General features: G+C 53.1%; 11 protein-coding genes across 11 annotated transcripts; 4 read left to right on the top strand and 7 right to left on the bottom strand.

The window, feature by feature from the left end:
* Positions 1-2243: 2243 nt before the first annotated feature.
* CDV56_103426 (MFS transporter) lies at positions 2244-3895 on the top strand (the record flags this gene model as incomplete). Its single annotated transcript, XM_026757045.1, has 5 exons — positions 2244-2428; positions 2485-2502; positions 2563-2863; positions 2933-3589; positions 3644-3895. The coding sequence occupies 5 exons, from the start codon at positions 2244-2246 to the stop codon at positions 3893-3895; spliced, it is 1413 nt and encodes a 470-aa protein (XP_026610518.1).
* Positions 3896-4421: 526 nt separating this feature from the next.
* Positions 4422-5884, bottom strand: CDV56_103207 (uncharacterized protein; the record flags this gene model as incomplete). The annotated part of the gene is made up of 2 exons (XM_026756826.1): positions 4422-5652; positions 5703-5884. The coding sequence occupies 2 exons, from the start codon at positions 5882-5884 to the stop codon at positions 4422-4424; spliced, it is 1413 nt and encodes a 470-aa protein (XP_026610517.1).
* A 592-nt stretch (positions 5885-6476) lies between these two features.
* Positions 6477-7460, bottom strand: CDV56_103030 (uncharacterized protein; the record flags this gene model as incomplete). The annotated part of the gene is made up of 1 exon (XM_026756649.1): positions 6477-7460. The coding sequence occupies one exon, from the start codon at positions 7458-7460 to the stop codon at positions 6477-6479; it is 984 nt and encodes a 327-aa protein (XP_026610516.1).
* An 838-nt stretch (positions 7461-8298) lies between these two features.
* On the bottom strand, positions 8299-9885 carry CDV56_102726 (uncharacterized protein; the record flags this gene model as incomplete). The annotated part of the gene is made up of 3 exons (XM_026756345.1): positions 8299-9204; positions 9250-9473; positions 9570-9885. The coding sequence occupies 3 exons, from the start codon at positions 9883-9885 to the stop codon at positions 8299-8301; spliced, it is 1446 nt and encodes a 481-aa protein (XP_026610515.1).
* Positions 9886-10673: 788 nt separating this feature from the next.
* Positions 10674-13527, top strand: CDV56_102264 (uncharacterized protein; the record flags this gene model as incomplete). The annotated part of the gene is made up of 7 exons (XM_026755883.1): positions 10674-10994; positions 11097-11133; positions 11201-11626; positions 11799-11926; positions 12275-12463; positions 12533-12737; positions 12794-13527. The coding sequence occupies 7 exons, from the start codon at positions 10674-10676 to the stop codon at positions 13525-13527; spliced, it is 2040 nt and encodes a 679-aa protein (XP_026610514.1).
* A 57-nt stretch (positions 13528-13584) lies between these two features.
* Positions 13585-14493, bottom strand: CDV56_102131 (uncharacterized protein; the record flags this gene model as incomplete). The annotated part of the gene is made up of 1 exon (XM_026755750.1): positions 13585-14493. The coding sequence occupies one exon, from the start codon at positions 14491-14493 to the stop codon at positions 13585-13587; it is 909 nt and encodes a 302-aa protein (XP_026610513.1).
* Positions 14494-16627: 2134 nt separating this feature from the next.
* CDV56_101761 (uncharacterized protein) lies at positions 16628-17125 on the top strand (the record flags this gene model as incomplete). The annotated part of the gene is made up of 1 exon (XM_026755380.1): positions 16628-17125. The coding sequence occupies one exon, from the start codon at positions 16628-16630 to the stop codon at positions 17123-17125; it is 498 nt and encodes a 165-aa protein (XP_026610512.1).
* A 575-nt stretch (positions 17126-17700) lies between these two features.
* Positions 17701-18439, bottom strand: CDV56_101581 (acyl-CoA thioesterase; the record flags this gene model as incomplete). Its single annotated transcript, XM_026755200.1, has 2 exons — positions 17701-17780; positions 18124-18439. The coding sequence occupies 2 exons, from the start codon at positions 18437-18439 to the stop codon at positions 17701-17703; spliced, it is 396 nt and encodes a 131-aa protein (XP_026610511.1).
* An 836-nt stretch (positions 18440-19275) lies between these two features.
* CDV56_101211 (pseudouridine synthase family protein) lies at positions 19276-20921 on the top strand (the record flags this gene model as incomplete). The annotated part of the gene is made up of 2 exons (XM_026754830.1): positions 19276-19518; positions 19569-20921. 2 exons carry the CDS (start codon positions 19276-19278, stop codon positions 20919-20921), a joined length of 1596 nt encoding a protein of 531 aa, XP_026610510.1.
* Positions 20922-21374: 453 nt separating this feature from the next.
* On the bottom strand, positions 21375-23749 carry CDV56_100796 (uncharacterized protein; the record flags this gene model as incomplete). Its single annotated transcript, XM_026754415.1, has 10 exons — positions 21375-21483; positions 21537-21658; positions 21764-21888; positions 22094-22153; positions 22202-22378; positions 22519-22980; positions 23042-23325; positions 23383-23561; positions 23626-23651; positions 23719-23749. 10 exons carry the CDS (start codon positions 23747-23749, stop codon positions 21375-21377), a joined length of 1575 nt encoding a protein of 524 aa, XP_026610509.1.
* Positions 23750-24376: 627 nt separating this feature from the next.
* Positions 24377-25201, bottom strand: CDV56_100541 (uncharacterized protein; the record flags this gene model as incomplete). Its single annotated transcript, XM_026754160.1, has 2 exons — positions 24377-24924; positions 24985-25201. 2 exons carry the CDS (start codon positions 25199-25201, stop codon positions 24377-24379), a joined length of 765 nt encoding a protein of 254 aa, XP_026610508.1.
* Between the last annotated feature and the right edge of the window lie 559 nt (positions 25202-25760).

Genomic DNA, 25760 nt, shown 5'->3' with positions numbered 1-25760 from the left:
ATGGCCAGTTTAAAAGTATACGAGCAGCAGCAGCAGCATATGATGTTCCACATTCCACTCTAGCCCATCGAATCAAGGGTCGAAAAGCAAGGACCGACATACCAGCAAACTGCCAGAAGCTTAGCAGTCTAGAAGAAGCTTCCCTAAAGAAATGGATTCTGGATATGGATGAGCGAGGCTACCACCAACACATGCTGCAGTTCGCAAAATGGCAGATTTACTACTCCATGAGTGAAAGGGGGAAGCAGTCAGTGAGAGATGGATCACTAGATTCATCAAACGGCATGATGAACTTATATCTAAATACACTCGCAAATATGATTACCAGCGTGCAAAATGCGAAGATCCGGAAGTCATTAACCAATGGTTTAATCTTGTTCAGAATACTATAGTAAAATATGGTATTCTTGAACAGGATATCTACAACTTTGATGAAACTGGCTTTCAAATGGGTGTGGCCTCTACAGCAAAGGTTATTACTGCATCTCGTCACCGAACAAGCCGTGTACGAGCCGTACAGCCAGGGAATCGCGAATGGGTGACTGTCATTGAATCTATCAATGCTTCTGGATGGTCTCTCCCCCCTATGATCAATCATCTTCTCTGGCAAGGTCCATCAATCTCAATGGTATCAAGACATCGACCCTGAGTGGCTGATTGGTCTAAGTGATAATGGATGGACCAATAATGAGCTTGGTTTATTCTGGTTAGAAAAGATCTTTGAGAAGCATACTGCAACACGCACCCTAGGAAGATATCGGCTTCTGATTCTTGATGGCCATGCTAGCCATGAATCCGCAGAGTTTGATCTTTTCTGCAAGAACCATCAAATTGTCCCTCTTTATATGCCTTCTCATTCATCTGATAAACTACAGCCACTTGATGTTGGCTGCTTTGCACCCCTAAAGGAGGCATATGGTGCCGCGGTGATGAGAAGCATCCAAAATGGCATTCATCACATTGATAAGGAAAACTTTCTTGATCTTTATAAAGAATCACAAAAGGCCTTATCAACCAAGAATATCCGCAGTGGATTTGAAGCTTCTGGTTTGGTTCCTTTGAATCCCCAAAGGGTGCTGGATAAGCTTACTATCAAGAATATCACCCCCCCAAATACTGCTCATGGACCCCCAGAGGCTGAATGGATTGCAAAGACCCCTTATACCTCTACTGAGGTGCAAAAGCAGATGGAGCTTATCAAGCAGCTTGTCAATCGCAACTCCCAAAGTCCCCCAACTGAGGCTATCCGTCAGCTAGCAAAAGCAGCTGAAACTACCATGCATGAAGTTGTTCTATTACGGCACCAGGTAATTGAGTTTCGTGCAGCAAACGAAAGGCAAAAGCGAAAGCGCGCGGCCCCTAGATCTTATATTGCTACTGGGGGTGTCTTGACAGGGTCTGAAGGTCAGCAACTTGCTCAAGAAGCTCTACAGCCTATGGACTTGGTGGAACCAGTTCGTAAAAAGCGTGCGCCACCGCAATGCAGTAACTGTCATCAAATTGGTCATATTAGAACAAGCTGTCCCAGTAGAACTAGGTAATTCGAAAACTTTTGCTTTAATTTCACTGCGTGGTAGTAAGATATCTCATGGTTTTCGGCCTCGGTTAAAATCATGTTCAGGTGTCTCGCTCGGTGTCCGATTACATTAACTCAAGGATGATGACTAACCAAGAGGAGGAATGATCACGTGATAACAACCAACTGTCCATCTCATGTCTATGCTGAAGAAACCGAGCATTTACACGCAGCCATCAAGTAAGAGGTCAATTTGAATGACTTCTTCCGTTCTGACAACTCCATAAGTTATACTATGTCACTACGATCAATCCTCCGCTCCGATCATCCGATCATCCGACCCTCCGCCGCCCCACTGCGGATGATCGACACGAAGTATATAGAGCTTTCTACACCAAGACCTGCCACAGCTCCGATCCTCCTAATTGCCTCCGGTGCGAATACCGAGACTGGATAGCATCATCCATTTTGATTATGGTCGTCATGCCAGCCGTCATGCTATCCGTCAAGGAGTTGAACCTCCTATCTCCGAATTACCTCGCACTTTGTTTAGATGGTCGTGCCCGCAGTGACAGTCTTAAACGCAGCAATGCCTCTGTCAGCTCTGAGCCTATTTCGACATATATCACCAGCTTTTGCCGATAGCTCAAGTATTTTCTTCTTCTCAGCAGCTTAGCTCTTTGCTTTCCGAGTTTTTCAACCACACATCGCGTCCAGGCCTGACATTATGTCCAAGTTCGAGTGTAGCTCCGATACGGTTACCAACCAGCTGGAGAAAGGCATTGACAGTGAGCTAGAAGAGGCCAATCTTGTCGACTGGGACGGTACCGACGATCCCACCAATCCAAAAAACTGGTCGAAGCACAAGAGATGGACGCATATTGTCATCATTTCCATCTTAGCCCTCATCACGTAAGTCCTGCCCCTCTAGCTGAGGGTACTGTGTCAGTGCATTTACCTTGAAGCAGGAATATGGCTCCGACAATGTGCGCGCCTGGAATTAGTGGCATCTCTGCAGACCTGGACATTACTTCCAATGCCGTCAGCACCCTTGCCATCACCCTGTATGTCCTCGGACTAGCCATTGGGCCCATGCTCATGTCTCCCCTCAGCGAGGTGTATGGACGCGTGCCGGTATACCACACTGCCAATATTATCTTCATCGCCTTTGTTATTGGCAATGCGCTGAGCCGGAGCGTCGCCCAATTCCTAGTCTTCCGGTTCATATCAGGCTGTGCGGGCGGCACCCCCATGGCTCTAGGCGGAGGGACCATTGCGGACATCACCACTATTGAGCAAAGAGCGGTTGCGATGGCTTTGTTTAGCATGGGACCACTTGCAGGACCGGTAAGTGTCATCATTGGGTATCTTCATTTTGCTTCTGAACTTTAAATAATCAATTTAATCTCCTTCCAGGTCCTTGGCCCGGTCATCGGAGGCTTCCTCGCTGCAAGCAAAGGCTGGCGCTGGACTTTCTGGTTGCTAGCCATCTTAGGAGAATCCTGCGGTATATCTGCGTTTATTATCATGAGTGAAACTCATCCTAAGGTCATCCTCGAGCGCAAAATTGCTGGTCTCCGCGCTGCCACTGGAAATCATCATCTTCGTTCCAAGCTTGCCGGCAAACCGCTCTCCCCACGCCAGGTTCTCCTGCAGGTACTTATTCGACCTACTGTGCTCCTGTTCCAGTCACCTATTCTCTTGGTTATATCCCTCTACGTGGCATTGGTGTTTGGAGTGATGTACCTACTGTTTACCACCTTCACCGGCGTATTTGAGGGCCAGTACGGGTTCAGCACTTCCGTGTCCGGGCTGGTATATCTTGGTCTAGGGGTCTCACTTGTCGCCAGCATGCTCATATCCAACATCCTGAATGGCCGCGTTCAGGCAGCCCAATTGAAGGCTAACGGGCAACAGCCCCGACCGGAGTATCGGTTGCTTCCTATGATCTGGTTCAGTCCGTTTGTCAGCCTCGGCCTCTTCATATACGGCTGGACTGCCTACTACAAGGTCCATTGGATTGTCCCTATTATCGGTACGACCTTTATGGGCTTTGGAGCCTTTTTTGTCATCGTAAGTGTTCTTCCTTTTCTCACAAATGGTAATGCATCTCTCTGATCCACACAGATGCCCGCGCAGCTCTATCTGATTGACGTGTTTGGCTCCCAGGCCGCTGCCTCTGCGCTCGGTGCCAATAACCTCTTGCGTTACATTTCCAGTACCTTTCTGCCACTGGCGGGACCAAGTATGTACGCTGCTTTGAACTATGGCTGGGGCAATACCCTGCTGGGGTTCCTTGCTCTTGCGTTTGTCCCGGGACCTCTCCTTTTCTACAAGTACGGCGAACGTCTTTGTGCTAGGACATCTGTGACGCTTTGAAGGGACTGGGATTAGTCTGCTCGCCGGTGGCCTTGGATATTTACTATGATCAATAGTGCAGGTGTTGCCTGAGGATACAGAACGGATATATCCTCTTTCAATCCAGATACATGGTAAGAAATCAGCAGACCACACAAAGCCCTCACTATTCAATTATGCCGATAGACCCTGCTTTAAATGTCCCACCATCTGTCAGTCCCTTGGATTCCTATCAGCGAGACTGTCTACTTCTGACTCAATGCATATTGTATGTAGGTCTATGGATGTGATCTGCCTAGTATGGATGTCGCTAGACAAGGACTCCATCAGAAGTACGGCTGGCTGAAAATATGTTACAATTAGATGCATAGGGTAAAGATTGCTCTTCATACCAGGCTGATATTCGAAACTGCCGTATGCCTTGCTTTACCACTGACACAGTCGACATAAGGCCTACCAGAACGTGTTGTGTCTGGACATTGCGTCAGATATGGTAAATTGACCAAATGCAACCCACAGTCAGCCACCCTATCTCTGATGAACAAGTTCAATGCTGCCGATCTATAAAGTGGATAACCTTCCCAGCTGTAGAGCTCCGCTCGAACCCATCCAGATCGTCCACAAAGACCAGCCGAAAAAGGCCCTCGTTCTCCGGAAGGACAAGAAAGAAATCCCGCACGCGCTTGATCAATTCCTCCCGCGCAATGATTCCCCGCTCCCCGGACGGCGCCTGAAGGAGACGCACTTCCAGGGTTCTCTGCAGCGAGTCTTCGAGCTGGTCCAGGATCACCTGCCACTGAAGAATACCGTACCCCTCCGCCTGCATGAGGGCCTTCAAGTTCTCGAACTCGATGTAATAGCCGTCCCACTTGAAGCTGAAGCGGCGGTCGCGGCCTTGCATGCGCAGCACGCGCAGGTACTGCCGCTCGCAGGCGGGGATAAGGGCGCTGGCGGGTTCGGGGAGGGGGTGGAGCGATCCGATGTCGCCGGTGATGTACCGGACGAGGGGATTGCGGAGTCGCTGCAGGGAGGTCTGTACGATGATTCCCGGTTCGCCCAGGGGAAGCGGGTGGGAGTGTAAGCTGCCTAAGGAGCCGCCCTCAGTAAGGAGGGTCTGCGGCAGGATCTCGATGTGCATGTTGCGCGTGTCGAAGACAAAGTCCGCTGTGCCGCTGCTGTCCGTGACGAGGGTTTCCTCGCCTGTTAGGTGAGGGTTGCTGATTGCCCACGGCCCGGCCTCGGAGCTGCCCATGACGGAGTAGATCGCTACCCCTGGAAGAGTGGCGCGCACGAGGTCGCGTTGTGGGCGCGTGAGGGGCTCTGAGGTATAGATGATCTTGTTGAGCGTGATGCCAGCGCGTTCTACCGGCGGGAGGGTCGAGATGTGGTGGATTACTTGGACGACCTGGCTTCCGTCGCCGGTCAATACGTTGACTCGATAATGGACCAGCGCCTGGATGATCTCCTGCAGCGTCATGTTGTTTCCGCCGCTGAGGACAGTCGCCCCGGCATTCTCCATGATTTCCGTCGTGAGATCCAGGGACCGGTAGAATCCGCCCGCAACATGAATCGACAGCACCCAGTCTCTCGGGTCGATGACGCGACAAAGACGGAGGAATTTCCCCATTTGCATTCGTTGTTGACGGTTCTCGTGCACGTCGACGGCAAACAACATGGGGACGCCGCCGCCGCCGCCGCCGGTGATGCTCATATATGAGCTCTGACGGTAGGTGTTCTCCGGGCTGGCATCTTTCACCAGCCGCTCGACCGCCTTGTAGCTTGAAGAGGTTAGCCAGAATCGGCATGTACAGCATCCTGGACTACTCACATAGACTTCTTTTCAAGTAAAGGCTGTGTTAGGAGGTCGGAAGTTGCCGTCTCCTTGGTCGACTGTTCGAGCGCAGCCTGGATCGCATCGGCGTTAGGGGGGTACTGGACATCTTCACAGTAGAAGGGATGGATCCGGGCAATCGACAGCACGTCGGCCAAAGAGTAGCGCTCTGGAGCCATATCCGTGGGCTAAGATAGACAATCCAATTGTACAGCATTTATCGATACTAAGAAGCTGTACATATATCAGAAACAAAGAGTACATAGATACAAATAAAAAAAACAGAGAGGGAAATGCTGTGAACTGATTTGTTCTAATTCCCTTGACAAGCTGCACAATCTCAGCTTCATCCCAGTTCAATGGCTTCCCCAACAGCTGCACAGTGATTTACCAAGACGACCAGCTGGCAGATATGCAACAGTTCAGTCGGGTTTTGGACTTGTCTATTTTTGTTTTCCTCTCTTTTCTTTCTTCTCTCTTCTTCTCAGTTCTCACCGAGCTACCCTACCCGGCAGAAGCAGCTGAACAGGAGGCGCATGATCAGCACTAGTCCTAGTTACGTGGCGATGATCGATTCCAACACGGATCTGTCGCTCAAGTCCGATTACCGAAAGGTTACAGGGACTATGCATGCATGATGCATCTTGCCTCGTCTGGCCTGCACCCGGAGCTGCACACCAGCCCCACCACATTCAAATAATTGGACGTCTTACAACAAGTACAGAACGGGAGAGTTTGAAGTGGTCATGTATAGGAAAAGCAATAATACTGCTAACACGCCTGGAATGGCACCGCATCCCACCTCACCCGACGGAGATGGCGCGCCGGATCCTTGACCGCATCGCGCGCATGCAGCCACCGCCGGTTATCCAGGAGGATGATCGAGTTGCGCGGCATCTCGGTCGCCGCCAGATGCAGGGTCGAGGCCGGCTGCGTCTCCAGCTCGCGGAGCAGGCGCTTCAGCTCGGCGAGCGCCGTTGCGGCCGCCTCGTTCAGCGGGGTGACGAGCTCCCCCCGGAAGCGAACAATGGGCGACTGCGACTGCGAGGGATGCAGCCCGGCGAGGATGCTGCCCACGATGTGGCGCTGCTCGGGCTGCTTGATGAACTCGGTTGGAATGCGAATGCGGTAATCCGGTCGAGACAGGGCGTCCCTGGCATTGACGGAGAGAAGCTGGCCGAGTCGCTTGACGTTCATGACGGAGAGGGTGCCCCCGCCGTAGCCGTCTGGATGGAGGACGTGCAGGGCGAAGAAGCGCGGCGGGCAGGGCTCGTAGCTGCAGTCCGTGTGCCAGGGGAAGCTGGCCATGGTTTCCGAGCGCGCCTGGTGGTTCTGGGTCTGGAAGGTTGTGCCAGAGCGGCTCGGCTTCACGTCCCAGAACCAGCCTTGCGAGGCGCTGTGGGTGATGGGGAGGCCGTGGCCGTGGTGTCTGTGGAGACTGAGCACCAGGTTTTTGAGATACTGGCTGGTGTCGTCGGCGAAGCGTAGGCTGATCTTGAGGATCCCGTCGTGCTCGAGCCGGTCCCTCACTGCGCGGACGTGCCGCAACTGCTCGGCGTCACTCATATCTTTAGCGATGAGATGAGCCACCGTCTGAACAAGATTCGGGGTTTCTTTGACTGCTGCTGCCGGCGCTGTCGCCAATCCACGGCACTCGTAGCGAGCACAGACAGGATCTCTCGCCAGACTCCCGTATATACGGCATCTGCTGTACAAAGCAGCCGTGGAGACACGATGCCCGAAAACGTGTTGCATGGTAGACGATTTGGCTTTACCGGTAATGGTAATGAAAAAAAGAACAATCCCTTATCTCTAATTCAACCAGTCTCTCCCACTCTCATTCTGCCCGGCTTCCCCAATACAGGCTCTTTATATCCCAGCCGATGGCCGATGGGCAAGCATGACAGCAAAGTCCATTCAAAGGATGCCCTTACTCAAAAACTATGCGGTTTCTGCTGCAGTAGTGGCTCATGCAATTCTGCAAGTTCCTGTCACACTTTCCTCTTTCCGAGTTGAAATTGTGGCTGATCTCCGTGGAACCATCAGAGTAACATCTGCGCAAGCTGCATTGCCGATCGGTAAGCCCTGGCCCTAGATATGATTGACTTTTCTAGAGCCAATCTTAAGGTTAGTCCCGTTCATGCAGATCCCTCATGAGTGCTAGTCACTAAAGCCTGGCTGCAGGACGACTAGTTGGTCTTGGATCTGACAAATACTCACGCCACCTGATGAATGCAACATTGTAAAGAGTTGATGGATCATTTCTGGTATTCTGCAAGGTAATTACTTACTCATCTACTCGCGTCCATTACATAATGGAATCTGCTTCTGCAATAAGAGCTACTCTGCATTCAGCGCTATACGCACGCCCCTGTTAATGAGCTGACCACCATGCCGAACAACTTGTCCAATCAGCTGTCATACTTCATTATGGAAACGAGTGGGCGTAATGTCCTAGATGGGAGCTAGCGAAGGAATACCATGCAATAAAGGCAGTCTACAGAAAGGGGTTCATTCGGCACTACATCCTAAGAATGGGCAGGACAATGCAGTAGTTAAGCAAGGGGGTAAAAAAAAGCAGTATGTAAGCATACTACTGCTTCATGACAGAACAAATCCATGACCCTCCATTACTGACCGCACAGATCCGATCCGGGCTGCTTCGCCAGGTCCCAAGACCCAAAAACCGGCCTTGCGCCGCATGGTAAGTCCCAATGAGCGGGTATCGACCGTGATTCCCGGACGAATTCAGGATAACCTCGTACAAGATGGGAATCACACACCGCTGGACCACATAACTGGTGACGCCGGGGATAATGGCGGGGTCGTGTAGGCGCTCCAAGGTGGCCCTCCACTCACTGGCGCTCATCTCATCCCCGAATATGATCCCAGCACCTTTGCCACCCCGTATCGGCTTGAGAAGGTACTCTTTGCGCCGCTGCTCGTCGTCCGCACACAGCTGGATCAGCTCGTTCAGCTCCTGGGATCCGGGGAGAATGGTGTCGGCGATGCCCTTTTTGAGAGCTTCGCCTTCTGCGGGGGTCAGGACTCCCCTCGCCACCAACGATGGAGCCTCCTGCTGCACGATGCCCAGCATGCGCTTGTCGTGGGCGAGGAGGATGGTTCGCATGTCGTTGAAGCACCGGGTGCTAATCTGACGGAGCAATTCCGGCTGCAGGGCGAACAGCTCGTGCTGGTGGAGCTCGAGCCCGACCTGATGTATTTCCTCCACGACCTCTCCTTCGCTGGTGACGAAGCCAGGGGATGAGGGCAGGCCCGCTGTGCCCGCAGCTTTCGTCAAGCAGCAGAGCCGGTACCCATTCTCGAGCTCCGGATCGGGCAGCAGCCTCAGATCTGCGGGGGTGATGAGCCGTGGCCGGGCGCCCAGATGCCGATGGACGAAATCAATGAACATGTGGATGTCGATTCCGGGCTCCACGCCCTTGAGCAGATGCAATGGAAGCTCGGGCCGAAAGAGGCCAAGCAGGCCTTCGAGGATCTATCCAACTCAGCAACAGAAGGGCATATGAAACGAGCAGCTTACCTCTGCCGAGTCCGTCGCGTGCGTGATCCCATGTCTCCCCACACCGAGAGCATCCAGCGCCGTTTGCCCGTAGGCCTGGTGCATGAATCCATTGAAGGAGAACCGGGCATTGATCTCGGTGATGCGAAACTTCTCTACCCTTGCACCCTCTTCAACCAGAAAATCCGGTCTCCATGAGCCCAGATGATCGCGGTAGGGGAGGCCTTGAGTCTCGAGCCACTGTCCTAAATCCGTCAGCGGAGACCTGGCCAAGAGTCCGCAGGAGGGAGTCGGGATACAAACACGTAGCAATTCTTCCTCCCCTCTCCCCAGAGGCATACGATCTGGAAATCTCGCCTCGGAGTCGGTCCACCAACGCTCAACAATGTCGGTGATGGCAGCCGCTAGAGCAGTGTGGAGGGTGAACAGCTGTTCCTGGTGCTCCGGTGTGATCAGAATAGGCCGAGGGCAAGAGGCACCGTGGGAGCCATGGTACCAGAGACGAGAGGGACACAATCGTAGGAGGCTGGCTTGCAGTGTCTCATGCTCTTGCTCGCACAGGTCTTTTCCTCCCTGGTAGGAAGTTACGGGTGCGAAGCCCTTGGGGGCGATTCCAAGATGGACTTGCTGTAGCCGGTCAGGAGCTGGATACTTCATTGTATGAAGATTCAAAAGTAGATGCAACACTGCAGTAAGAGCAGTAAGCAGTCTTTTCAACTAGTACGGAGAATGGAATTATGGGCTTAAATCCCTCTTTGCTTTTTATCCTCGGCGGAGCTGAGATTGAGAATAATCGCCCATTGGTAATCTCCATGCCCCGTCGATCTGACTCGTCACAGGTCGTCGGCCACGGCTCCATTTACTGTAGCTGCAGACCCAGCATCTGTGGCATCCTTGCCGGTGGGGTCAAGAGGTGCTGGATACTGCGTCCCATGCATGACTAGCCTAAGCCATTGAGAATGCCGGTGATATCCGGGCCAGGAGTTCATGCTGGTGCTACGCTAGACTCCCCAGTCCCCAGTGATGCCCTAACCTGGTCCGACTGACGCCAGGATTGCTGGGATTTTCAGTCGGCCGCACCAGGGTACTGTCTCTTTTCGTCATACTTGCTGGCCCGCTCCGGGACGTCGGGAATTGGTATCGAGGATGGAAGCGGATCAGAGGGGCCAAAGGAACAGGTGAGAGGACCAAGCTCGAATGAGGATATGCTCTGACAGCTCTGTGCATTAGTATTGCATAGGGAGTGTGACCTTGTTCTCCTATTCTTCACCTATGTTGGACATCTTGAAAATGCTGGAAACCATTGTCGGAAAGCAGTGGACTGCTATCAAGGGGCCGGCCTGCTGTTCTCTTCCTACTTCTACAAATCGACTCGTTATTCAAGAGCCCTACGGAAAGAATTACCTTGGACAAGATGCATTTCTGGGTGCAAAAGGACAGCCAACATGGACCAGCTCTCCCTCATTGCGGGAAGCATTGGGCTTCTGCTGGCCCCCATCCTGAGTCTGTATACCCTGCAAAATATCAGCTACTGGGCCGTTCGATTGATAACAACCGATCATCGACCCCTCTCTCATGGCTATAAGGACCGAGATGGGGAGGCGGCCCCCGACGTGTCCCAGCAGACCGCACAGCGGCCTCTTCGCATGGTGATCTTAGCCCTGGTGCTCGTGGGAACGGCTGTTTCGGGCTTGCAAACAGGCATGGTAGCCCGTCCTTTGGCCAATCGAGCGAACTTGGTGTGTTGGGCGGGGGTCGGAATCTGGGTATGAGTTTCCTGCATGAGTGCATCGAGGTGTGCCACAAGCCTCTCACATAAAGATATGTACATGCATGGATCGAATAGCAACACTAATGCCTATCATCAGGTCTGTCTCCTGCTCCAATGCACGGCGCTTGCAGCCTGTCCTTCGGCTAAATCTTGCTTCGCCATCTCCTGGAGAGCTGGACTGAGCGCCGCTCTCTGTCCGAGTCCATGCAAACCTCATTGCAGACGATCCGAATACCACCTTGGTCGTACTCGCCGGGGTGGAGGGCTCAGTTGGCGCAACCGTCGGACTTCTCTGCCTAGCGCGGGCCATCATCCCGCAGCCCAAGGTTATGATTCTGGACGAGGCAACGGCCTCGGTGGGACAAGGCCACAGACGCCCTCATCCAACGCAGCCTGCGCTCCGCCCTGGGCCAGCGCCAGACAACACTGCTGGTTATTGCGCACCGGCTGAGGACGGTCACGGATGCGGACACGCTGCTGGTTCTGGAGAGTGGGCGGATCGTGGAGTCGGGGAGCCCGCGCGAGCTGCTGCTGCTGCGTGGGGATGGCTGTTTCCGGGGCATGGTGGCGCAGGATCCGGAGAGGGAGATGCTCGAACGGGTTATTCTGGGGGGGATGATGCTTTCCGTACATAGATAGGTTGTTCTAGAGTGGTGACAAGATATCTCGATCAGTTCACAATCCCAGGCACATTCAACAGTATCAACCCTTCTGAAGCTCTCCAAGCACAAAAAGATTTTTTGTCAATGGCATCTGCCTATCCCAGCGTACCCGTCAGTGAGACCATGACCTGGTTCAGGGAGCATCAACTACGAAACAGGAATTGAAGCACAGATACATGATCTTCGCTTTCTTGGTCGTACTCTGATGATCCTCCTATTGCTTCTTCTTGACAGTCTGGGTATTCTTTCTCCAGCCTCAGTGAAGGTTTGTCCTCAGCCGGAAGGACTGTTTTCAGTAAGCGCCTGGCTGGCGATCTCGTAGGAAAAGGAGACAGCCACAGCGCAAGGCTATATCCCCTCATTGGTCATGTTAAGTCGTCCATGACCGCGATTGATCACCTATCACACACCAAGGAATGCCTGTGTGCCTTTACAAGCATTGAACTGCTTCTTTAGTGAGTTTAGGACTCTGCCGGCTTCGTCATTGAGGTTAGGTGTGTTTTAGTGTTTGTATATGACATTTTATCCCGGTTTGAGGGGACTGGGATCAGGCTGAAAGAGGAGAGGCAAGGCTGTCTGATCAGGCTCACTGCAGCTACCTAACTAACGAAAGGACGCTCGCCAGCTGAACACACCCAAGGTAGCTGTCAGTGCAGGTGCTCAATCAAAATCTCCCCTCCCCTCCTCCTTCTATCCCATGGCAATCCATGCCCACGATGTTCGAAATCTGGTCAACGGAAATGTCGCGGGAGATCAAATTGGAGGAAGCAAATTCGGAGGCGATCAAGTTGCGGGCAACAAGGTAAATTTCTCGAGATCTTTCATTGAAAATAGGTTCACCGTCATCATCTAATGCCCCAGCATCTGACAGATCACGATTGAAATGCGCAATCTCATATTCGATCCCGCGATTCTAACACAGCTCGGAGTAAAGAACCCGGACGGCGGTATCTCGGACGATCTTCAAGGAATTTGTCAACTGGTCGCGAGCATGATTCTTGCTGAGCTTGAGGAAAACCGTTCGAAGCCATCACACACCATTGTCGGGATACCGGAAACGAGACGCGCCCTCGAAGGTGGGTGCTTCGACTAACTGAGTGTCCGGCCCGTTGATTCATTTGATATCAAGCAGAATTCCACACGTTACGCTACACTGCCACGTTCGACACGAGCAAAGGAGGTCCTGGGATCAATCTTTCCGATATACTCCCACTTCTAGCCATGCCGACCCTGGCTGATCCGGAAGCGACCCTCCACTACTATGCCCTAATGCGCAAGATTCGACGCCGGAAGGAAGGCCATACAACTTGTTCTCTGCGACAATCTCGGCGACTCCAGGACCGGGTAGCAGAGTCTCACTCCTCTCTACTCCTTGTCAAAGGCTCCTTTCCTACTCGTCCTCCGCTCAGAGACTTTGCTGCAGGCATGATAGGTCTGCTCCAAAAAGAGAAGGCTATTGTTGCTTGGGTCCTTCAGGCCAAGAGTCAGCCACCACATGCGTATGATACCCTGGATATTTTGAAACAGCTTGTCTCGCAGATCCTGCAGCAAACTCCAGCGACGGTCAACGAACGCAGCGCTTCGCTAACCGCGAGGAGGATTCGGGATGCATCGACTCCAGAAGACTGGTTCAGCGTATTGGGATCGGTCCTAGGAGGTATTAAGCAAGTCTACCTGGTGATCGAGACGGAGGCTTTTGCGGACCGGGCAAAGGAGTATGGATGGTCAGGTCAATTCGCGAGTTTATTCAATGAGTTACAGGCACGTCGGATCTCCACCACTGTAAAGGCCATTTTTATCAGCTGTTGCAAACCCATAGTGAGACAGTTTGAGGCCGATTGTGGCACGGTGATCGACGCTGGCTGAGCCTGTAGATAGTGTGCAACATTCATTAAGACTCTCAATAATCTCCTTTCTTGATGATTACCACCTTTCACCCCACAGTATCTTGTCCCCATTGACTTTGTCTCCAGCGACAACATCCCCAGACACAGGCCCATTGATGACATTCCCGGCATTTCCCACGAGTATCCTGGTATAGCCTCGCGGCGGAGCATGGATGTTTTCCGCCCTGGCCCGTGGCATCCTTTCCAACGGTGGAATGAAAGACAGCAACTCCTTTGCATACGCAGCCGCCGTCGCAGCAGCATAAGGCTGCCATCTTTTGTTCTTATGCGAATCCGCGTAATCGCAGATGCCCCGTATAACCAGACACGGGAACGACTCCATCAACCCGGCAGCCTCCATCTCCACACACTGGACATCCAGCTCATCTCTGATCATATCTCTCAACCGGCCGTCCTTGACCACAGCATTCGACGATCCGATCGTCCCGTAATGCACCACCGGGCTGGGATGGGGCCGGCGCTCACGCTCAACAATCTCCCCCGGATCGCAGCCATGGCAGTCCTTTCCACCCGCATGTTCGGACTCCGCCCGGAAGAGCCGATCATTCTCCGCTCCTTGGTAGGTATACTTCCCCTCTTTCATCTTCGGATACCTTTCGATCATCTCCCGCAGATACCTCGGGACCTCACTATCCACCCTCCGATGGAGCGCCTCCAGCCTGGCAACCGTACCCAGCAGCACATCCGGCGGCCGCTGCAGCGCCCCCGTCCGCTCGAATCGCCCACTCGCAAGCGCCTTGCCCCGATCAAACTGCACCACCCCGCCATATCTCCCCGCCGGTCTACTAACCACCACATCCCCAAGCCGGATATCGACGCCCTGGTCCAGATCCGGAACCCCGCCGCCGATGCCGACGAGGAGACTGAACCGGACGGACGGGAAGTCGTTCAGCAGCTGGGTAGCTACCGACGCGGCGAAATGCATTGAACGGAATAGCTCTGTTATTATATGATATATCCCACTATCTTTACACATACTGGTAATTGCTATCTATCTATCTATTCTTATTGCACTATGCCTCATCACACCATGATCCAGGAACTCTATAAGAAGGGCAGATCAGCTCTTGAGAAGGAGATTTTGCATTGTTCCTACGCGGGTTGACGCTGTCTATTACCTGGAACACGCCAGGCAGTTCTATGCACTCAGCGGGAGGCAGGGTTGATCCGGATACGTTCGTGGATAGCTTCGTGGACAGCCCTCCGATAACCATCTCCGAGGGATGAAAATCGCTTGTCCAAGCCGGATTTGACACCGTCAACGCGGCCATGTTTGTTCCTGGAATGGTGACGAGCTCTAAATCTTCAAGGGTTTCAAGGCTTCAAGTACATCAAGTACATCAAGGACCGTCGATGATCGTCCAGGATGGCCAGACCTGAAACACGCCGGTTTTGATTTGATACAGTGCTTCCAAGCCCCAGAGGTGGAGGCGAGTTCTATGTCCTCTTTCAGATTCAACACTATTAGTGCGAATTGATCAGTCTTGCCAGGATTTGAGCATTTCATGGGCTTACACCAGCTTCTTAGCTAAGAGTTACTCGTAGAGATGACCATCCGGGACCGTCTAGAAGAATGACTACAACAAGAAGACCCTGCTTGAAGGTGCTTCCGTGCAAGACAGAAACTGCGTAACCAGGCATCAACATTCTTGTATAGAAGTGGATAGCAATTGATAATGCAACGCTAGGTGATTCGAGCCACAGCGGATGCCCAGCCTTTGCCAAGATGGCTTAACTACCGATCATCTCTTCTTCAAGGTGCAAGGTGGTGAGAGCTGCTTTACGAGTTACAACATTTCCCGACACGGTCCTTCTTTGGCGTCTAATCTACTGCTACTGGTGCCACTGCCGACGGCTATTTCCATGAGCGTGCAGGAAGATTCTCAGGTCATCAAGCACAACCCAGGATTACGGAAGGAAAAAGCAAAAAGCGCGTTCCCGAATTCCCGGAGAACTAGCGAGACTACCAGGTGTTTGACTGTTTGATGCTGCCAGTTGAGGTCATGTCGTACACTTCGGTCCCGACTTTGGTCTCCAGGTGCCAAGGCACAGCTGGTCTTAACGGTAAAAGTCCAGCTGAATTGACTCACTATGATGATGAGTGTGCTATAGAGTTGAACCTACTCTGTATGAGGAAAAAAGAAAGAAAAAATGCGCGATATAAATACTTCTGTGGACCGGTGGGTCGCGGCTTTCCCGCCGCGCAGAGTCTCCCCTTTGCAGCTCTCGCTTTTGTTGGATGGACTCGCTGGAATTATGGGGATTATGGGCCTATCCTCAGTTCTCCGTAGACGGATCCGTTCATGGAGGAGGTCTAGTCCGTCTAGTGCCTGTCTAGGACCTCAGTGATCCTGACTATCAAAATTTTCGCTGTCGTGGGCTGACCTCAGACCGCCTCGAAATACCCGATCATCATCTCTCTCTCTCCTGTTGGAATTTAACCTCGCCTTCATCTTAACATCCTCATTATAATTCCTCAATTTCCCATCCTGCATAATGTCTTTCCTCTTTATCGTCCAGTCAGAGTCGAGATTCCACCCATGCGCTCTTGACGAGCTGTAACACAGGGTGACTGCTGCACTGCTCTTGATCACATTCGTCTTTCGATCGGCTTCCTCCCTGCCTTCCATCAGACTATCATTGTGTTCCTGTCCAGGTTATTTCCAGGAAACTCGAGCTCCGTCAGTTTTCACGTCTTCTGGGCTCTTTGATACACACCGCATCATTGCAGCGCGTTGTCGTTGCTCCTGATCCTGCTCCCAGAAGCAGGCAAGTAACAAGCGATCGAAATCCCCAACGAATCCCACTCGCATTCTCAATCAGCAGGAAGTTTAATCCTTACACATTGGTGGTTGCGCAAGTGACAGCATCACCGTCTATCCTTGTTCATCTTCTCACCAACAACTACGAAGCCTTTCGGAGTACGCCTGTCACGATGGATATCGACTTATGAAAACGCCTTTTTCCCTATCTCATCTCTCGCATCGAAAAAGTTCTGCAATTGAGCGCTTCCTTTGAATTCTACTCTTTGACCTGTCCTCACTCAATATCTAATTATCATGGCCCCGAATCTCTTCATCTGCCTTCGCGCTGTCTTCTGCCCGACTTACTGGTTCCAACGCGGCGAGCGCATCCAGGGATCTATTCACAAAGAGGAACATTGGGAAAGCCCTGTTCCTGGCATCTACAAATACATCCCCGGTCTGGGGTGGCATCTCGTCCACAAGGACGGCAGCGAAGACGAGGAGAAGGCCCCTGTTCCGCTTGTCTACTGCCGCATCCTCCATCGATACATCTTCGAGCACGAAATGGAAGACAGATGTCGCTGGCAGTCAGTGACTCTGCACGAGGGCGCGAAGCCGGAAAAACTGCTCTTCTTCCTTCTTGACGATGGCTACACCTGGGTTGCGGGATGGGACGCCAAAGGAAAGTTCATTCCTGGTCCGTATCAAAAGTGGCGCTACGACCATGGGACCAAGACGATGCAGCGCGTCCCGTCTCCGGAAAGCTCCAACGTCTCTCGGTGCAGCAGCATAGTTCCAACCAAGTTGGATTAGCCAGATGCATCTTGAGTTACACCATCCCATGACTCTTTTCAGCACCGTGGCACTTCAACTCACTCCACCTCTTTCTTCCGACAACTACCCTATCTCTCATGAATTGTCGCGAACAGCGTTCGAGCGGGTGTCTGTTTATTTCATATGTCTCTTATTCTTTCCATCGCAAATGAACTTGCCGATACAATGATCGGGACGAAAGTGTACATCGGCAATTGTTCGATTTAGCGATGGCGTTCGGGTTTGGGTTTAGAAAGGGATAGACTTTTTACTTCTAGTTGCTTCAGACCTATAAAATAGCGTTGTATTGGGAATTTTCTTTTTCTTCTTTTTTTTCGCTTTTACTAATGGGTTGGCGTTGATTGCTACGGCCTGCTATTTGTAACACAATCCTGCAGTCAACAGATGATCTATCACATCTACCACCGTCGCTATCTTCAGTCTCTCTGCACGGAGTACTCTAATTAGGACAGCCATGTCGATCGATGTTTCCATGACATACCACAAGCAGAGAGACCCGTGTCTCTGTCCTCAGCCAGCCACATAAGACAGCAAAGGTCAGAAATTTCCAGATACTAGGGCACACTAGCAGGAGCTGAAAGGAAGGTCAAATGGCGCATCTGCTCCTGCTCAGGGAAGAGATGAGTCTGTTTAGCTATCATTCCGTCAGCAGTTCAGCATTCATATACACCATAAGACACCATGGCTGTTTGCCTGAAGGTATAGCACGGAGGCAGAGTCTACCCATCAGGCACTCGCAAAAGTAGGCATAGTTGGCATATCAATATAACCCCTGAGCTGAATAAGTTGATCGAACCCAAGATCAAGCGGCTTCAGTTCAGCCTGTGATACCTGCACCACAAGCTCACCACACCACGACCGTGATGTTGAATAGATGAATCACAACTTCGCCCCATCTCTACCAACCAACCTCTCCAACCCCCGTCTCACCCTCTCCTCCATCCCCCCCCTCGCCGGCCTCATCGTCTCCCGCGCACAAAACACATGCGTATACCCGCCAACAACCTTGACATCCTCCTCCCCGCGCCTAAACACCCCAACCTCATACGTCACACTCGACGAACCCAGCTTCACAACCCGCAGCCCCACATCCAGCACATCCGGGTACGAGACCGAGGAGAAATAGTCGCAGTACGAGTTGACCATGATCCCGACCTGCTGCGAGATGTCACTGGCGGTGCTGGCGGTCTTGTTCATGCTGAACGGATCCATGCCGCACTCGGCGATGAGCCAGCTGTTGACGATCGAGTCGAAGAGCATGGCGTAGACGGTGTTGTTGAGGTGGGCGTACATGTCGTTGTCGAACCTGTGTCTGTCAGAGCGTTGATCTGTGGTAATTGGTGAGGGGCTTGCCATCGGGTGCGGTATTCCTGGTGGAAGACGTAGTCGCTTCGCTTGCGGCGCTTTTTGGCGCTGAGGTCCTCTTTGAAGGACATTGTGTTTGTGGTGCGAGGCAGGTTATATATAGGAGGGATGGCAGTATGCGGGTGTAGTTTATGGATATAACTGCTGCTGCTGCTGCTGCTGCTGATAGTTGTTTCGTCAGGTGGTCTCGGAAATAAATATCCAGGACAAATGCACTACAGTGCAATTCTATATGCAGAGTAATTCTAGGCTTGTTATAGAATTGTGATGCTGTGTTTATCTGATGTCGATGCCACGCCTCGGAGACCTCAGGCACCAGCGAGCCGAGGTTGAAATGCCGCACATTGTGATTGGTCGTCACTATGAAGAATTCATGCAGTATTAGTAATCGGGATAAGGTTATGCAGTTGTGCCTGAGGCGGGGAATGAGATCAAGGGCAACGATTATGATTGATAGCTATTATATTGGATATTGAATTGAATATGAGTATTTAAATATATCGAGATCCGGCGGTATATAGACAATTTAGATATCTTGATTGTATCCGGGTTATATATCTACTATGCACTCTCTGTAGCGATCTGATATTCCCCGCAACACTAATTTATTTTTTTTTCCCTTTTTTTGGTGGCTATTTTTTTGCCTTCACCAGTACACAAACGTATACCATTGCTTCCAGCACCGTTGAACAACTTGACCTCTGGCTCCATCTCCTCGCATTACTGCGTATCTGCTGCGACGAGCCAGGATCCCTGCGTCCAGCATGGCTGTCGTCCCCGTCGACACCACCCTCCAAGTCCCTCCTCCGGACCCCGTCGAAGAGCCCCCGAAAGTCGCCGTCACTCCATGCGATCCATGGCCGATTCCGTACTACTTTGAGGGCGGGTTGCGCAGGGTCAAGCCCTACTACTACACATACAACACCTATTGCAAGGAGCGATGGCGGGGTCGAGAGCTGCAGGACATTTTCACGTCCGAGTTCAGAGATCGGCCGCCCGAGTACTACGTGGGTCTTCGAGGACTGTGATTGAACGCCGTGACTAACACATATGTTAGGTACAAGCCCTGGCGGATGGCAAGGTCACCGTCAACGGCAAGACCGCGGCCCCCAACACCGTCATCAAGAACGGCGAAATCATCTCGCATACCCTCCACCGCCACGAACCCCCCGTCACCGGCCACGAGATTGGAATCATCCACGAGGACGATGATATCCTTGTGATCGACAAGCCCGCGGGCGTCCCCGTCCACGCCGCCGGCCGGTACCACTACCAATCCATCGTCGAGATCCTGCGCTCGCAGCGCGGGCGGGACTTCGTCCCGCGGCCCTGCAACCGGCTGGACCGCCTGACGTCCGGGGTGATGTTCATCGCGAAGCACCCCAAGGCCGCGGACGCCATCACCATCAAGCTGAAGCAGCGCACCGTGCAGAAGGAGTACATCGCGCGCGTCAAGGGCCGCTTCCCGGACGGCGTGGTGGTCTGCGACCAGCCCATCATGTCGGTCAGTCCCAAACTCGGGCTCAACCGCGTGCGCGCCACCGGCAAAGACGCAAAGACCAAGTTCCGCCGGCTGGCATACTACCCGCCCGCCTCGCCGGCCCCGGAACCAGACGCGCACGAGGTGACCGCGAGCGGCGACCGGCCCGCCACGCCGCCGCCGCTCCTGGCCAACGAAGCCGAGGGCTACAGCATCGTGCACTGCCTCCCGCTGACGGGGCGCACGCACCAGATCCGCGTGCACCTGCAGTTCCTCGGCCACCCGATCACCAACGACCCCATCTACTCCAACCGCCGCGTCTTCGGGCCCGACCTCGGCAAGCACGAGGCCACCGCCGAGCGCGACAGCGAGATCATCGACCGGCTCTCGCAGATGGGCAAGACGGAGGTCGCCGACACAACATCATCATCATCATCATCATCCACCAGCTACCGCACGCACCTGACGACCGTGCCGGCCGTGCCGCCGGGCACGCACCCGTCCGTCGTGGAGGAGATCATGTCGCGCGAGCACGAGGCCGCCGTGCACGACTACCACAAGCGCAAGGGCGAGCGCCTCTCCGGCGCCGTATGCGACGTCTGCGGCACGGAGCTCTACACCGACCCGGGGGTCCACGAGCTGGGCATCTTCCTGCATGCGGTCGCCTACTCCGATCTGGAGGGCCAGTGGAAGTATCGCAGCAAGATGCCCTCGTGGGCCATGCCGCCCAAGGGGTTGGATGGGCCGCGTGAAGCGCCGGACTGGGTGCCTGTCCCGGAGGAGGAGGAGGTCGTCATCGGCCAGACGCCGATCCCGGAGGGGATGGTTGTCGAGGGTTCTGAGGAGAGGGTGCTGCTGAGGGGGGTCGGGCTTGTGGATATTTCTGCGGCTCGGCAGCAGGACTTCCAGGAGCAGGAAGCGGCGGTATGAACTTGTATGAACTTGCATTTACATTTATCTTGCATGATACATAGATGGCGAGTTTCTAGCTAAAAGGACGCATTAATGATATACGGGTTCACCATGCACATTGACAATATGTACGAAACTACGCACAACTGTAGATACCGACTGGAGATCTACTACATGGCCTCAAAATCTACACCGGCTTCCCTAGCTTCGTACTCTCCAATAAGACGGCCACTACACAAAAGCATGCACATAATCTTGAGATTCGTCATTGCCATGAGGATTTCACGACCATACATGGAACCGACAATCGACACCCTTTTCCGCACCCGCCAGAGGACACGAGGAAATGAGGAAAGAGGAGGAAAATAAAAAGGACGTCCACCATCCGGCCCCCCTTCATGGTATATTTGTAAGAGGTTAGGGGTCAAATTTTTTCTTCTTTCTATTACTTCGTCATTCCTGCTCCAACGCTTACGCCTCAACGGTGACACGGCCCTTGGGGTTGGTGACCTTGACGCCGAGCGCCTTGGCCTTGGCGACGATGTCGACGCGCTTGCGGGAGGAGACGGCGGAGGCGATCCTGTTATCATCAGTATGGGCTTGTATGGAGGCTCGGCTGCGGACGCAACGTACTCAGCGGCGTAGGTGCGGTTGTGCATGAGCAGCAGCTCGACGTCCTTGGGGTTGTGGACGAGGAAAGCCTTGTGGCCGGAGGGCATCATGTGCTTGGTCTTCTTGTTGCTGCCGTAACCGATCTAGTCCAGCGAGATTCATCAGCATTTGCAGTTCGTAGAGGTAGACCACGTCACGTCGGTTGATCGATCTGATGCGGGTCGGGTTCAGAGTCGGGCGGAACGTACGGAAGGCATGGGGATGTTGCCCTTGAAGCGTCTGCGGACGCGGTTGTCGATACCCTTGGGCTTGCGCCATGACTCCGGCACGCACTTGAAGCGGTCGGACTGGTGGCGGAAGAAGCGCTTGGTGCCTGTTCACGTCCGAATGTCAGTCCTCCACGGATATCTCGTGTGTGCAAATTCAACTGTGCTGATTCGGTCGCTGATTCCATCTCTTCTCTGACCCATCTCTTCAATCGCTATCCGAAACATCCACTTCTTTGTATCCCCCCAGAACCAAATTTTGTGCGTGTGCTTGAGGCAGGGAATAGGCTGGCAGAGGGAGCTGGAACATACGCTTCTTGACGATGGGGACGTGCTTCTTTGCGAGGACCATCTTGAACCAGTCAGTACAATCTCAACCCGCATCAAAAGATACAGATAATATTCAATCGACAGACATACCTTGTCGGTATCGTTGGGTCTCGCTGGCTGGCGCTCGAGAGTTGTCGTGACGATTCGAGTTCAATCTCAAAAATTCGCGCTGAGGTTTGGCCGCCCGAGCGAGCAAGTCTGAGTGCAGCGGGGACGCTAGTGGATCGCTAAGCGAGAACGGGTGGTTTAGGGCTTTGGCGGCTAGCCCTGCGCCAAGACCGCTTACTTAAGAGCAGTTCTATACGTATCAAATTGAATGGAAGTTACGATATCATGTTCATGTTCAAGTAGCTGTGTCTGTATCTACACTTGTAATTCCACGCTCTGTCTCTCTCCGTCTCTCTCACCACTAGTCAACATCTTCTCCATAATCTCCAAATCAGCCAACGCCTCTTCCGGACTCTGTCGCTTGTCGACCGAACCACCGCTGGCAATCGTCGCAGCAAACACGGCGACCTCCCGGCTAACACCTCGTCCGTCAAAAGGGAGCTCAGTGCTCTCCCCCTTGACTGTCAGCTGGTCAAAGTTCAAGGCGACCACGCCTCCCTCACAGTCAAACTCAAAGATAGAGTCATTAAACTCCGATCCGTACGACAAGGACAGCACACCCGTAGCGCCCGATCTGGTCTTCATCACCGCGTCCACCGTGTCGAGCGGAGCGAGATGCTGTTGCTGGAGACAGGACTGTGCGGATATCGTAGCGACGGGGTCCCGCGACCCGAGCATCAGTCGTAGAGCTGCTACCATATGGACACCACCGTCGAGGATGAATCCGCCCTGGTACCCCGGCGTTTGGCGCCATTCAGTTTCTGCTTCGTTAGAATCATGGACCAGATGCATTAGAGATAGCCACGTAATCCGGTAACGTACTAAAATACTTCGAGTCCGTCGAGATCAGGTTGTGGGCATTCACCCGGAAATTCTTCACCCGCCCCAGCTTCTGCACCTCCTCCGCCGCGCGAAGGAACTTGGTCATGTACCGGAAGTTCTCTGCGACGGCCCAGAGGGTCTTGCTGGTGTCGATGGTGGCTCGGTACCACTGCAGCAGGTCCCGCGCCGTGGCGATGTCCTTGGCAATCGGTTTCTCGGACAGGACGTGCTTCCCTGCGGTCAGGGCCTTGCGGATGAAATCAGGCTGGACCAGGATGGGGAGGCTGCCCGGATTAGCCTGTGAGTCTTGATTGCTGGAGGGGGTAGAGAGTCAGACGCACGCGATGACGACCGCCGCGATGTCCTCGCGGGCAAGCAAATCGGCGTATCCCTTTCCGGAGCCAGAGTCCTCGGAGTAGAGATCAACGCCGGTAGTCCCATTCGCGAGATCCTGGGCTGACTTGAGGGATCGGGAGTAGATGGCTTTCAGCTGGAAGTCCTTTGCTGCTTGGATTGCGGGCTAGAAGGTGCATGGTTGATGTCAGGGATACTCAGATTCAGGTTGATAAAGCGGGATGGCGTACCAGATGCTCCTCGCGAGCGAAGATGCCTGTAGATTTTCATCAGCTTCGGTTTAACGGGATCGCAGGTCATCGTTGTATAGATGTGGGACATACCACTTCCAATGATGGCCACTCCGACAGACATGGCGGTGGTTTCGAATGCAATAGATACCTAGATGTTTATTGACAATTGGGACTGCTGCTGATCAGATGCACGACTTTTACATATACTTGAAATGAGATTAGAAATCCGGTTATCCAGCATTAGCTGCCATGCTTTCGGGGGCGCCATTTCATTGGCGCCCAACTGCCAGACCCTGCGCTGGGCGGGGTGGAGAGTGGGAACAACCCGGTGAAGCCATACAGCGTTTAGCCTAAACCCTTAGCAACACGGACTGTTGCGTGGCCAAAGTAAACCTTGATATCTTAATGAGTCACTGGAAATCTTGTAAGGAGATGAGGTCATTAATGTCATATTGCGCTATCTCCACAGCGTCCTAGCATGTAGTGATCATTGCTGAAGCATCAGCTATAGCTAAACATTCTCCAAAACGCCTTCGTGTCATAACAATGCTGGTCGTGGTCCCGTCCTCATGGGCTCAAAGCCCATGGCCCCATTCATGAGGCCATATCGTGTCAAAAACAATCCAAAGCAGGAGTCGTCCGCCGGAACCAAAACAGGGGTATAATAGATCCAAGTTCCAACGCAAAGCAAAAAAAGTCAAAAGACAGAGGGCGACTACAAGTCGACGTCCTCTATACATCATGAGGACTATCCGACCAATGCTCGAAGCCGCTCCACCCTCTCCATCGCCTTTTCCAGTCGGTCAAGACGTTTCCTCTTCTCGACATCCCGGCGTTCAAGCACCGCCACCCTCTCTTCCAATTTCGCCCGCGCCTTGCGCTCTTGCGCAACCATCTCATTCGCTTGACTGAACAGTTGCGCCGTCAGTTCCTCCAGCTCCGAACTGGCCTGGGAGAGCTGGCTCTCTGCCGCCTTGCGTAAGCTCTGTTCTCGCTCGAGCGCATTCTGAAGCTCTGTCGTAGCATGATCGGGAGAAGGGGTGGGTTGTGCTGGCTCGGCAATGGTCTGCGTGGGAGACGCGGTGCTAGGTCGACGGTAAGGGAGTAGCGACGTCAGCGTCGACAAGCGACCTTGTTGCGGCGGCGAGGACCGGGGTTGTGTCGGCGACAGGGATTGATCGCTCTCATTCGAGGGGGCGGACGATGTGGATGACGCGGAGCCCGTCCTGGGGGTGTGCGTGTTGGTTTGGGCTTGGAGACGGCGCACTTCTTTCTCGTACTCGGCTAGTTTTGCAGCTGTAGACGTAACCCATATTAGCAACGTCTGTCAGGCCTCGGTCATAACCACATGCTTACCCATTTGTGTAGCGTGGGCGTTCAACAGCTCGACCTGACCCTCCAACTCCTTCACCCTCTTCCGAGCGCTCTGGACCAATTGATCCTGCGACATGTACCCATCCTGTCCGCATGTTGGACAATTCTTCCCTGAGGTGATCGGGGTAGCGCTTGTCATGGTCGGAAGCATCCCCACAAGCGTTGTAGCCGTAAGAGTGGTGGTTGTGGTGGTTGACATTATCGAGGCTTGAATCAGAGGAATTGGAAGGGCTCTTCTTGGTAGAACTCAGAGAATTGAGGGCTGAAACGAAGCAGAACCTGGGGTCGCGGAAATGAAAGGATGGAGGCTCGGCGTCGCAGGTCGTCCAGTCCTTTTAGTAGCGGGGGCAGATCGGTGAAGTGTGCAGTGAACAAGAGAAGTGGCACTGAAAAGATGTCTCATAAGGATCACAGTGAATAACTCCTGCAACAATTAAGGAGGTAAGGAAGTGAAGTCAGAGGGAGGCTGACCAGAGGAGTATTTGTGTCACAGACTTGAGTTACAGTCAGTAAAGTCTACCTCTGCTTTAGTGCATTCTATAAATATGCCTCTCCTATCCAGTCTAGTGTTGTGTAGGCTTATACTGAAGGCAAGGAAATCTCCATCAACGAACAACCCATCATCCTTAAAAGTGTCAATCCTCCATCTCTGAAGCTCACCATTCACAAGAACATTCGCTTGGGGATGATTTGACTGTTAACGAAGTCGATTGTTAAATGGCACACGTGTAGATCGTGGATCACTTTTAGTCTCCGCC

Source organism: Aspergillus thermomutatus, assembly GCF_002237265.1.
Source record: "Aspergillus thermomutatus strain HMR AF 39 chromosome Unknown NODE_307, whole genome shotgun sequence".
In the NCBI taxonomy this organism is placed as follows: Eukaryota; Fungi; Ascomycota; class Eurotiomycetes; order Eurotiales; family Aspergillaceae; genus Aspergillus; species Aspergillus thermomutatus.
Note: the sequence above shows the minus strand (reverse complement) of the source record. Positions and strands in the feature narration are given on the sequence as shown.